The 13,279-nt window shown below is 36.1% G+C and overlaps 1 protein-coding gene across 1 annotated transcript; it reads left to right on the top strand.

Annotated features, from left to right (window-relative positions):
* The first annotated feature begins 483 nt into the window (after positions 1–483).
* Positions 484–1,638, top strand: LOC131166646 (heavy metal-associated isoprenylated plant protein 16-like). Its single transcript, XM_058125225.1, has 3 exons — positions 484–542; positions 689–770; positions 1,304–1,638. Exons 1-3 carry the CDS (start codon positions 537–539, stop codon positions 1,636–1,638), a joined length of 423 nt encoding a protein of 140 aa, XP_057981208.1. The 5' UTR covers positions 484–536.
* The last annotated feature ends 11,641 nt before the right edge of the window (positions 1,639–13,279 follow it).

Below are 13,279 nucleotides of genomic sequence, written 5' to 3'. Positions count from 1 at the left end.
TATATAGAGCGCTTAATTAAATTATGGGTTATTCACGTGGGATATCTCCTTTGGATATAATCCAAGCTGAATGGTTCCTTGATTGTATTACTAGTCAGCTTTTCTCTGCAGCAGAGAGAGGAAAGGACGACCGCGAGGCCGTAACGCACAAGTCAAGAAAAAAAAAAAACGAAGTAAACTCTACCCGGTGAAGACGCGGGGTGAGTGCGGCCCAGCAAGCTAGTGGCTATTTTTATAATCTATCTATTTTAGTTAGTTAGTTAGTTGGAGACTTGGCCGCCTGCAGAAGCTATAGCACTTGCATGGTAATTGTCTTGCGGTTTCTTAATTGGGTATGCATGTGGGACAACGACGATGAACGACGACGACGACGACGACCGCTAACTCCGGGCAAGGGACCCATAATAATTTTATATTTTTATATTTGCTTTCTCCTTCCTTTCCAGTTCTATATAAATATGGCTTAGCACAGGACCATCGATTGATTATTAATTCCCTCCCAGAGGCCTGCGACTTAGCCAGCTGCTAGCAGTAGGATGAAGGTAAGTTTATATATATCAATAATTTTTGAAAGGTTAATTATTTAATTCCACATGTATAGATAGGTAGCTTAATTAGTTAATTTGCTCAATTGATTACCTTTCTATTTCTGATTTTTCTCTGTATATATACATGCATGCGTTGGCAGCAAAAGGCGGTGATCAAGTTATGCGTGACTTCCAATTGCAAAACCAGGCCAAAAGCCCTGAAGATTGCAGTTTCCATGTGTGGTAATTATATTAATTTAATATATATATATATATATATATTAAAAAAGTTATATTAAAATATGCATTTTTGCTTGTCTTTTTTTATACTTATTCAATTAACTCGTAAAAAAGTTAAATTAATAAATTGTGAAACAACTAGCATCCTTAATTAATCATTAGTGCGGTAGCCCAGCTCTTCTATATGTATATATATATACTCTACAACTAAGTAGCATCTAGGTGGCAAAGCCTTGAGTAGCTTAGCAACTGAGAAACTCTTATGGGCATATTTATTTAATTTCAATAAAGATATTCAATTAAAAAAAATATTTATTTAACTTTTATTTTAAATATATACTTAAAATATTATTGAATTTTAATTGAATTATTATATTGAGCCAATGATCAGTCAAGTACCGATGTATTGATCTAATGACCTAGTAATCCTTTGCAGTAATTCAATATCTAGCTTAGTTTTAGTAATATTAATATGAATCAATCTTTAGTTCTGTTTTAATTAATATGTGATGCTAAATGTATATATGCATGTACAGGCATTGAATCTGCGGCTTTGGAGGGGGACAATAAGGATCAAATTGTTGTTGTTGGCAATGGAATTGATATAGCCAGCTTAACATCCACAATGAAAAAGAAATTAGGGTTTGCAGAAATAGTGAGCGTGACTCCAATTGAGCAAAAGGAAAAGGAAAAGGAGAAGGAGGAGGGGAAGGAGAAAGAGAAAGAGAAAGAGAAAGAGAAAGAAAGCAACCAAGGGACAATACAAGCCATGGTTTGGCCTACTTACAACAATCCGCAATATTATCCTTGTGAACTTCAGAGTTATGACAATAATTATAACCACCAATGTGGCACTTGCGCCATCTTGTGAGAACCTACTTTCCAAAGAAAAAATGAAACGATAACAAAAGGAATAACCTAAGTAGAGATTGATGAGTTCTTTTTACTTCCCTTTAACTGTTACTTGTTATTTAAGAATTTTTTGTTTTTTTTTGTTTTTTTTTTTTTCCATTTTCTACTATACCAAGTGATCCATGATAGTCTAAAATGGTAAAGTGGGGTCTAACCACGATTTTGACCTTGTTCACAAAAATTAAGGCCAAATTTCTATCATTTTGGGCTTTTCCTCTCTTTTTGTCAATTCTAACGACATTGAGTGATTTATGACAATTTAAAAGTGATAGGAAGAAGTCTAATAGTGATTTTGATCTCAAACATGCAAATCAAGATAAAATCTGTCATTTAGGGTTTTCTACTCTCTTTTTGCTAATTCTAAGTACATCAGATGATCCCAAGTAGTTCGAAATAGTAAGAAGAGATATCACAATGATTTTGGTCTTGAGCATGCTAATCATGATAAAAGTCATTTCATTTCTATCTTTTTAGTTGATATTTTATCAATTATGATTGCACTGAGTGATTTGGAGTAGTCTGAAATGGGAAAAAAAAAAGTTTAATAATGATTTTTACTCCACACACAAAAATCAAGGCAAAAGTCTATCATTTCGGGCTTTTCTAATATTCGACTACCGATCCCGACTGTATCAGGTGATTTGCAACATTTCCAAATGATAAGAAAGTGTTCAAAAGTGATTTTACCCTTTTACACAAAAATCAAGGAAAAAGATCTATCATTTTTTACTTTTTGGTTAAGTTTTTGTCAATTCTGACTATTCAGGGTGGTTCGGAAAAACTCAAAATAGTAAGAAGAGGTCAAACTATAATTTTGAATTTTTGGATGAAAATTGAGGTGAAATTTTGACCTATTGTAATTTTCAGACATTTTTAGACACTTTTAAATTTTCAGTCATTTTTTATGGACCCTACGTACTCTTTTCATTATTTTAATAAATTTAAAAATTTTCAAAATAATAATAATACAATAATATAATATAAATTATTAAAAAATATAATATTAAAATAAATTAATTTATAGCACTAAAATGAGTATTGAATATTTTCTTTAATTAATGCTCAAGATGTACCTAATATTTTCTTGATTACTAGATCCTTTCAATAAGCAAAATAAGTTTAAGGTTGGGAATGCATTGTTTGGTTAATTGAATAATCACTCCTCAATAAGTGAATTGAATTTTCAATTTGTCAAAAAATTTGAATCGAAATATGTGACCTCCTTGCCCCGCTACTTAAGAATCTAGAGGTAATCTTTGGATGTTGTCATGTTTGGGAAGATTACCAAGATCAGGTTTATGGGTGGATTCTAACAAACTGAAATTGGACCATTTTAAATGGTTATCCGATCGCAAAATCTAGTTAATAGGTTTATGAACCAATATATAAGAGTTAACTAAACCAATTGGGCTTAATTTTCAAATTTAAAACCCTACAAACTAATATTTGTCGCGATGCCCCAGAGCGAGGGTCTCGAGGGCCACGAGAGAATGCGATATATTGTTGGCTTTTTGAGTCCAATCTTTATTTTGATGCTGACAAACACAAGTGTCTCTTATGTGTGTGTTTTAGTACTGAACAGGTATAATTTAGTTCATACATAAGATCAAGGGAACATGGAAGCCAAGGTAGGTCTTAAAGTTCATATTTGGCGTATTCCATGAAGTTAAAGAGCAAAGAAGAAAGAAGAAGACATTTTTGTTTTTATTTGTAATGCATTTAAGTATTTATTACTTTGGTCTGTGATAATGTATGCGTCTACATGATATGAATTGAGTTCAGCAGACCGAACTTCAGACTAGGCACTCGAATCGCAGACATAATGGGAATTGCCTTTGGTCAACCAACCGAGCCTTAACTCGGGCGTCTGAACTTTGAAAAACTTTTTTTTTGGTTGAGTCTGTTCGAGCGACCAAACCTCAGCTCGAGCACCCGAAACTCTCGGGTTGTTTTTATTTTTACCTCGGTAATTTGGGGTTAAACTGGGTTAATTTATTAAACTCATTTAAAAACTTTTTTAATAATACCCAGTGTGTCCCCAATGGTCAAAAATTTTCCTGTCTATATATATCCCTTTCATAACTCAAATTAGCAACTTTGATTAGCCCATTTTCTTTCTAATTTTTATCCTAAACAAAGTTTCCCCAAAAATATTTTTATTGCAAAAACTCTTTCATTGGGGCAAATCTTTTACTCTCTAAATCTCTCTTTATTATTATTTAGAAAATCTTTCAAAGAGAGCATATATTTTATTTGGGCTTTTACTTGTTTTGATTTGCACATAAATTTTCAAATGCATGTTTTTCTATCTTGTGCAAAATCATTTGAAACCAAAACCCTATGTTCTCTGGTTTGTTCTTGAAAAATATTTTTTGGAGAAAATTTTTTGTTAAGGTTTCAATATATTTACACACCCTTACTCTACTGAGCATATTTTCATATCATACTAGAGTGTTTGTATAGAGCTTTGAACGTGTACATTTCTACTTGTATTTAGAAGCATTTTATCATGTACAAAAATATGTTTTATTGTATGGTTGAGTTCAGTCTGTTAATTGAACTGGAGAGTCTCATCCCCGTAAGTGAGACTAGTTCGGTTCAGCCTAATAATTGAGTTGGGGTTTTCCTCGGCCCCTAAGGAGAGGATGTAAATGGTTTCTGTTCAACCCGTAAGTGAGCAGGTATAGTGGAATCCTTAGTTGGTATGTCCAAGGCGGGGACGTAGGCTGGTTTGGCCGAACCTCGATAAAAAATATCGTGTGTTGCTCTCTCCCTATCTCATTTGATTACTGAACTTTAATTTTCACACTTTATTTTCCAAATGTGTATATCTGTGCATTTATAGTTATACTCATTTGCATGCACATTTGATTTAAATAAGATACTGTACACGTATATGTTTGCCTTCAGTGTTAAAATCATTTTACATACATATGTATATGTTGAATGGGATATGATACGTGGTGAATCAACGAAACATTTAAATTAGTCGAAAAGTTTTTAAAACTCAATTCACCCTCCTCTCTTGGAATCACACCAAAGTCAACATATATGATATTGAAAATTTTGATTTGGAGTCACCACTAACCTATTATTTGTCTAGGTGTGGTTAGAACAACTAATTACTACTCATTTGATTGGTCATTAAGCTAAACCTAAACCAAAGAACTAGTAATCTAGGTCTACTTTTATCAAAATCGGGATTGAAAGTTCAGTTTTGTGAGAGGAAGGTATTTGCACCCCCTACGTACCCATTCGATGAATAGTATCTAATTAATCATGAATTATTTCCCAAATTGAATTTAATAAACTTTAATTAACTCATTTGGAAATAAACAAGCAAAATAAATAAATAAATATTGAATAAATTAGTAGGAAGTTAAAAATCTCAGTGTGATTTAGGAATGTCTAATAAAACCTTCAAATGAGGGGATCTTGTTAGATAAACCCCTCCTCAGTGCTAATACAAGTGAGGTCTAAAATATCTCATTGTCATTTTTTAAATCACAGGTACCCACCCGAGCCAAGAAATTGAACAAAATAAAAATCAGGGAATTGGGAACCAAAGAGTTTTTAGAAGTATCTCAATTTATCCAACATTTATAAAAATTTTCTAAGATTTTTCAATTTTTTTAGAATAAACTTTCTAAGACACACCTAAAATAAGACCTCAAGAGACCTTAAAAAATCCCACATAGCAGCCCCATGTTGCTGCCTAGATAAACCTACTAAGACCCTTAAAATAAGACATTAAGAGACCCTATAAAAACCCCCACACAGCAGCCCTATGCTGGTGCCTAGATAAAGCTACTAACTCTTAAAATAAGGCCTTAAGAGACCCTAAAAAAAAAAACTCAACATAGCAGCCCCAAAATAGCCCTAATTTGTAGGACATAGTGGCTCCAAATTAGTGCCAAAATAGCCCTAATTTGTAGCACATAGCATACTCAAAATAGACATAATTTGCGGCACACAACAGCCCCAAAATAGCCCTAATTTATGGCACATGGCAACCCCAAAATAATCCTAATTTGCAGCACACAATAACCCTAAAACAACCCAAAAATAGCCCTAATTTGCAGCACACAATAGCCCTAAAACATCCCCAAAATAGTCCTAATTTGTAGCACACAGCAGTCCCAAAATAGCCCTAATTTGTAGCACATAACATACCCAAAACAACCATAATTTGCGACACACAAAAACCCCAAAACAACCCTAATTTACGGCACACAGCAACCCAAAAATAGCCCTAACTTGCAGCCATCGGAAGAGTTAAGGTTTTTTATTTATAGATTTAGTTTGCTAAGCTAACATCTAAATCATACGACCTTAGAATACTGGTATAACGTTTTTCCTTAAGACAGTATAAGAACCTAGTCAAGCATCTATTTTGTGCATATAGTCCCATGATTTAGAGAGTCTGTGCCATAAATGCATGATCATTCAGGAAAAAACTCTCTCTCTCTCTCTCTCTCTCTCTCTCTCTCTCTCTCTCTCTCTCTCTCTCTCTCTCTCTCTCTCTCTCTCTCTCTCTCTCTCTCTCTCTCTCTCTCAGCATCTAGATAAATCAAAATGGAAAATCTTCAACAAAAGACACATTTTGCGATTTGCAAAGCATTCAGGCCCAAGGTATTAAGTTGGGTTTCCACAAGATTCCCTTCAAATGAGTATTTGGAAGGCAAAAAGAGATTAGATCATGGATACGTCAAAGAGAGAAGCATGCATACTCATCATACAACATGCATACATATCCTAGCATCCTAAGTAGGAGCATGGATACTCATTATACAACAGGCATGCATACATAACATTGCATCATTCATTCATACCCATTTTGTTGTATAGTCTTGGTACATCCTTTGTTAAACCTGAAACCAGGGCCTCAGCTCTCAGATAAAAAATGGTGTTGCCTACTTTGAAACTACGACATCGACCTTCAAATCCAAAAATTGAGATTGTCTACTTTGAAATTTGGGCAGCCACCTTTAGATCCAAGATGAGTTATCTACCTCAAGATTGGGGCACAAGCCTTCAATTCCACATTGTGTTGTCCACCTTGAAACTGGGATATTAGCCCTCAATTTCTGAAATTTGAATTGTCAATTCATTTTAAAAATGGGGCACCAATTTTTAGTACAAAAATGATGTTGCCTACTTTGAAACTAGGGCATTGGACCTTTTCCCCTTGTCCTGATTAACCCAGTTATGCAAGTGACTTTATTCAAATAAACCCTTCGAGGTCTCCCGCGAAGTCGACCCTTCGGGTTTTCTTGCGAAGTAAACCCTTCGGGGTCTCCTGTGAAGTCAAGTTTCCAGGATTTCCTACTAAGTTAACCCTCCGGGGTTTCATACAAAGTCAACCCTTCAAGGTCCTGCAAAGTCAACCCTTCGAGGTCTCCCGTGAAGTCAACCCTTCGGAGTCTCCCGCAAAGTCCACCCTTTTGGGTCTCCCACAAAGTCAAACCTTTTGGGTCTCCAGCAAAGTCAAACCTTTGGGGTCTCTTGCAAAATCAACCCTTTGGGGTTTCCTCCAAAGTCAACCATTCGAGGTCTCCTGTAAAATCAACCCTCTGGGGTTTCCTACAAAGTCAACCCTTCGAGGTCTTCTGCAAAATCAACCCTTCGGGGTTTCATGCAAAGTCAACCCTTTAGGGTCTCTCATGAGGTCAACCCTTTGGGGTTTCCTGCAAAGTTCATCCTTCGGGGTTTCCTACAAAGTCTTTTTTGGGGTGTCCTATAAAATCAACCCTTTGGGGTTTTCTTGCAAAGTCCACTAACCACTAACATCCTAGCGAAGTCCACTAACCAGTAACATGTAGAGACTTAAAGAATTATAGTATTTAAATAGTGAAATAAAAAAAAGGAAAGGAAAATTCCAAAAAGGACTCATCGACGAGTATTCTTCTAGGGATCGTCGATGTGGACACGTGTCTCGTTGAGGAGAATTTACCAAGATGGGGTTTTGCAGAGCTTGAAGTTTGTCAACGAGGGATTCGTGTTTGGCGATGAACTCCCTTTATGGACTTATTGACGAGGTGACGTGTCTTGTCGACAAATCCAGGGTTATAAGCAAGCCTAAATCGTATTTTTCAGCAAGAAATTGAACAGGAAATTTTCTCTCTCTCTCTAAAAACTGACCCTCTCCCCTTCTCTCTACGATTCCGGCTTCGTTTTTCACCCGTTCGATGATTGGAAGCCACCACGCTATTCCTGGGAAGATTTTCTTCAAGTTTATTGGAGTACATCGTTGGTTAGACTAACTTGGACACCATCCCAAATTTGGGTAAGTTGAATAATTGGGTATTTTCAGTTGTATCATGCTTATTTGAGTTTAGATTTTAAGTTATATGGGAATATATTGGTGTTTTATGGAATAAAATTAGGATGTTATGATTTCAAGACTAGGGTGTTTTTGGGACCCTGCAGGCATGGGTTAAGGACCCAGCGAATAGTTTCAGGAGCTCAGGTAAATTACAATTTAGAAAATTTATGAGTATATAGGTTTGGGGAAATATAGTTGATTTATTGGAAATATGCATATGTATATTATTTCAGGATTTCGGGGATAGTATGCCGTGAGCGCGAGGATTAAGTTGGAGGCGAGCCACCCAGCCAGTTAGGTAAGGGAAATATGCTATGTTAGGAAATTCAAAAATATTATTAGAAAAATTATAGTATGTTGACTCTATGAGTCCAATCTTGTTTTGATAATGACAAATCACTTGGTATTTGATATGTGCATTGAGTTTGTGTATAGGACCTATATTAATCATGCACGGAAAGATAACAAGTTATGGATGCATTCAAGTAAAGCCTACAAATCATGGAAAGCATCTTGGAACTTAAAGAGTATGAGAAAGAGTATGAGAATCAAGATGCAAGCGGCAAAGTTCAAGAAACTCTTGGGAATGGGTATTTAGAGCTTATGTATTTACATTGGCATATGATTTATTTTGAAGCTCATTATAACTTAGAATAGTTTTAAGACTCATGCATTTCATGCACATCATTAGGAAACTCTCATGGACCTTGAAATGCTTTCAAATTCATGAAAAATATATTTTATGAAAGACCCAAGAAAAGAAGCCAAGCAAATTTTTAGTTAGAAATGAAAATTTGAGAGAATGGTGAGTTCGGTCGCCTGAACTCAAACCTCGGTAGCCTGAAGAATTTCTTCAGTTGCCTGAAGATTAAGTTTAGCCGCTTGAAGAATTAAATGGAGAAGATAGAACCTAGCCTAGGCTCTTCGGTTGCCTGACCTTGGAACCTCAAGCGCCTGAAGTTGACACTTCAGGAGCCTGAAGTCAAGTTCGGTTGCCTGAACTCGCGGGAAAGCCTAAAAATCAGCTCTTTGTTAAAAAGACACGCGAAGTATATTATTGATCCAATGGTTGAGATTAATTCTAAGGGTAATATAATATATATTATGAATATCTAAACCCTAGAACATAGGCTAAGGGACACAACAAGAAATACATACTTCTCATTGCAAGATTTGAACCCTAGAGCCGGTTTTTTGCACTTCAATCTTCTTCCATTTTTGTTTGGGAAAATCTCTACTGAAATCAAAAGAGCATTCATTCATCCAACTAAACTTTGATCCAGTATTAAGGTTTGATATGTCAAGTTATCATTTTTTTCAAGAATCTCTCATCTCTTTACTTGTTCATCGTTAGAAAGAAGTTTTGATCTTGAGTGTGTATTCACATATAAAAACTGAATTTCAGGAAGATCATGTTTTGAGAAAATCTTGTTAGCTTGGTTGATTGATTTGAACTTCAAGAAGTAGATAAACACATATTCATATATATTGTTCATTGAGCTTCTTATGGAAAAACCTATTTTGATTAAATACGAATTTGTGTGTTAACACATAGCATACATCAAACGATTGTATCGTTTTTCATACATTCTTGAGCTTCAAGTTTTATCATATGTTAATGTACTAGGAAATTGAATTGTACTCACAAGCTCTTGTTTAGAAGCATTTTTTTGAGTGTTATTTTCAGATTTTATTGTAAACACGGTTCGAGTTGTGAACCAGGTGTGAGAAGGAAGCTGTACCTCTTGTGAGCAGCGGATAAAGAGGGAGCTGTACCTCTTGTAAGCAGCGGTTTGTAAGGGAAGTTACATCCCACTTTAAGGAGCAGGGTTATTAGTGAATCCTTGAGTGGTTGCTTAAGGCGAGGACGTAGGCCAAGTCGGCTGAACCTCGTAAAATCGCGTTTGTCAGCTCTCTCCCTTACTATTTATTTTTCACATTGTATTTAAATTGAGGATATTGCATGCATAGATAGGATTGCCACACTCACACAAAATTGAGCAACTAGAAGCATTTGGTGAACTTATAAGAAGTGTGTGAAAGAAAAACTAAGTGGTTTAAATTTTTTTTTAATATCCAATTCACCCCCTTCTTGGGACTACACCTTAATCAACATAGTATTTATTTATTAAGGTATAGAGTATAAAATTATACAGTTTTATAGATTTCAGAATATGAGTTGTATTAATTGTGTGGCCTGAGTAGATATCTGTCTAATATAGAATTTATCTAATTTTTCAAAATATCATGATTTACAGTGTGTGTGTGTATATATATATATATATATATATATAGACAGACACATATATTTGCCAGACAGATTTTTAATAGATAGATATTATAGATATTTTACAGACCAATATTTTACAGTAATTACAAAATGTCATGCTTTCCAAAACCATAACACTCAGACATTACAGATTATTCAGTCAAATATTACAATAAGACATACAGTTATAACAGTCAGATACTACAGTTATTTTATTAAGATATTATAGTATTTTCATATTAGATTTATAGCGTTATGGTTATTTTGGAAACATGATGAAAATAGTAGGATAATTTTAGAAATAGTATATACAGTATTAGGTCCCTGATGAATTATTTCAGAAAGATTCAGTTAGCAGAGCACAGTATCGTTGTTATTTTCAGATCAGAGTACAACGACATATCTCAGATAGTATGTAGATACCGTCAACCGTGCCTATGTAGAGTTTGCAGTCTCCATAGTACTCTAGGTTGAGGAGGCCAATTTGACGAGGTAGTTACCAGCTCTGTGCCTAGGAGAGGACACAGTTTGGCTGGGCTAAGGATTGGTAGTGTTACAGTTGACTTACCTAGTAGGCCAACTAGGATTAAGTCCCACCTATGGGCTGCACAACCCTGTCATAGGAGGTTAAATCATGACGTACAATTTTCTAGGGTAAAATCTCAGTTATGTATATGTATACAGATTTACAGAATTTCAGCAAATATAGTATGATACTAGAAGTATGAAAAGTAGAAAACTCAGATGTTAAATAAACTATGTTAAATGTGAGATATACCATATATTGATTTACCAGCTTATTACAGTTTCAGATATTGTCATTATAATATTTATGCAACTCAATCGCCACACACTAGTAATAGCATATTTTCACTTACTGAGCATTGTCTCATCCCAGTGATTTAACATTTTCCAGGTATTCCATTTAGGCTAGTAGATCAGGCTGCAAGATGGAGAGATCTTTTGTACTGCCTTGTTATAGGGTAAGTGTAATCAGGGGATTGCATTTTTTAGTAGTAGATACTGGGATGATGTGTAAAAACGTATGTAAGGTTTGGAAATTCTGAATTTTGGTATTGTAAATATGGATGTATGATTTTATGATTTTCACTGTGTAGGTGTGTCGGTTTATGTATAGGGATACCTCAGTGCCATCTGGGCCCTAGGATGATTATAGTAGGTATTATTGGGGTATCATAGTAAATTAAATTTTATATGGAAAAAAAATGGTGTAATTTTTGGGTCATTACAGTTTGGTATCAGAGCCTAGATTGCTAGGTTCTGCGGACTCTAGAGTACAGTGGAAAACAATACTAGAATATAGTAATGGAATATTAAGAAAAGTGGAATAGGATAATAGTGAGTTAATGTTGGGAATTAGGATGGGAATTTAGGGTTTTGTTCTGCGGTTTAGAGATAGAGTTTCAGGGTGGTTTCTGTATTTTTTCTGGGATGACGATTTCAGGAAAATCATAATAAACTATCGACGATTTTTATTTCCATATGGTAGGGCCAGACCCTAAATTAGTGATAAGAGGTAAGGAGTATTTTAGTTAGTATAGTATTGTAAGGTTCAGATTCTCAGAATAATTTGGTAATATTGTAAGATGGACCTAGGAGGTAGTAGCGCTCATGCTAGTGGCGAGGACGGAGTAGGGCCTTTTGGTGCAGGAGGTGGGGATTTAGATGCTATGTTATGTAGTGTGGCTCAGCAGGTCATGACTGAGATTGCCTAGAGCTTCAGGGAGCATGGTGGTCCACCACAGCTCAGGGGTGCATGATAGAAAAATTAACAAAAATGAACCCACAAGAATTTTCAAGAGCGGCTGATCCTACAATTGCGGAGAACTAGATGCAGGAGATAGAGAAAATTTTGACGGTACTTCACTGTACCGATGAGCATAGGGTCCTCTATGCCACGTATAAGCTGATAGGGGAGGTCGAGAGATGGTGGACGACCACTAGATTACTGGAGGAGTAGAGACCTGGGCCCGATTCAAGGACATATTATTTGATAGATACTATCCTGCCTCGGTCATAGAGGCTAGAGTAAAGGAGTTTCTGAGCTTGTCCTTGGGATCGGTGACTGTCCAGTAGTACACGGTGAAATTCATCGAATTGTCGCATTTTTGCCCTTATATTATTCCAGATGAAGCTAAAAAGGTCAGGATGTTCAAAAGAAATTTGAAGCGGGATATTTATAGACAGGTGGCAGTATTGAAGATACAGAACTTCTCGAAGTTAGTAGATAGGGTCGTGTTAGTAGAGGGGAGTGAGCAGGAAGATGTGGGAGTACTGAGCCAGAGGAAGAGGGCTGCGCCATCGAGCCTAGCCGGGGCCCATGGAGAGGAGGTAGAGCTGGTGAGGGACAGAGACAAGTGACAGGACATAGTGGGTATTAGGGTGGATAGTCTTATCCCACCCGCCCCCGATGTGGACGGAGACATCTAGGTGAGTGCCGGCTGGGGGAGAATGTCTGTTATCATTGTGGGAGGCCCACTCATATAGCTCGATCATGTCAAGGACCGCCGATTTATGCACCAAATCCCAAATCTAACCGAGGTGGTCAATAGGCGCCCCATAGAGGCCAGCAGAGGAATACAGTGTCGGCGAGAGTCTATGTATTGACGTTGGGAGACACCGAGACTGTTAGAGATGTAGTCATAGGTACACTTACTGTATTATCATATAAAGTTATTGTTTTGTTTGACACAGGTGCCACCCATTCCTTTATATTGACATGGTATGTTAAAGTAACTGGGGTAGAGGCACACTTATTAGATGTTGAGCTGTTTGTAGTCGCGCCAATAGGATCTATGGTGAGGTGTAGGAAGGTACTTCAGAACTTTATAGTAAGCATTCAGGAGAAAGTACTACCAGCTGATCTCGTGGTACTAGATATGCAGGGATTTGATGTAATATTGGGTATGGATTGACTGACAACTAATCACGCCAGCATAGATTGCTATAAAAAAGAAGTGATTTTCAGACCCTCGAATAAGCAAG

Source organism: Malania oleifera, chromosome 10 (assembly GCF_029873635.1).
Source record: "Malania oleifera isolate guangnan ecotype guangnan chromosome 10, ASM2987363v1, whole genome shotgun sequence".
NCBI lineage: Eukaryota > Viridiplantae > Streptophyta > Magnoliopsida > Santalales > Ximeniaceae > Malania > Malania oleifera.
This window is presented reverse-complemented; position numbering and strand designations above follow the sequence as displayed.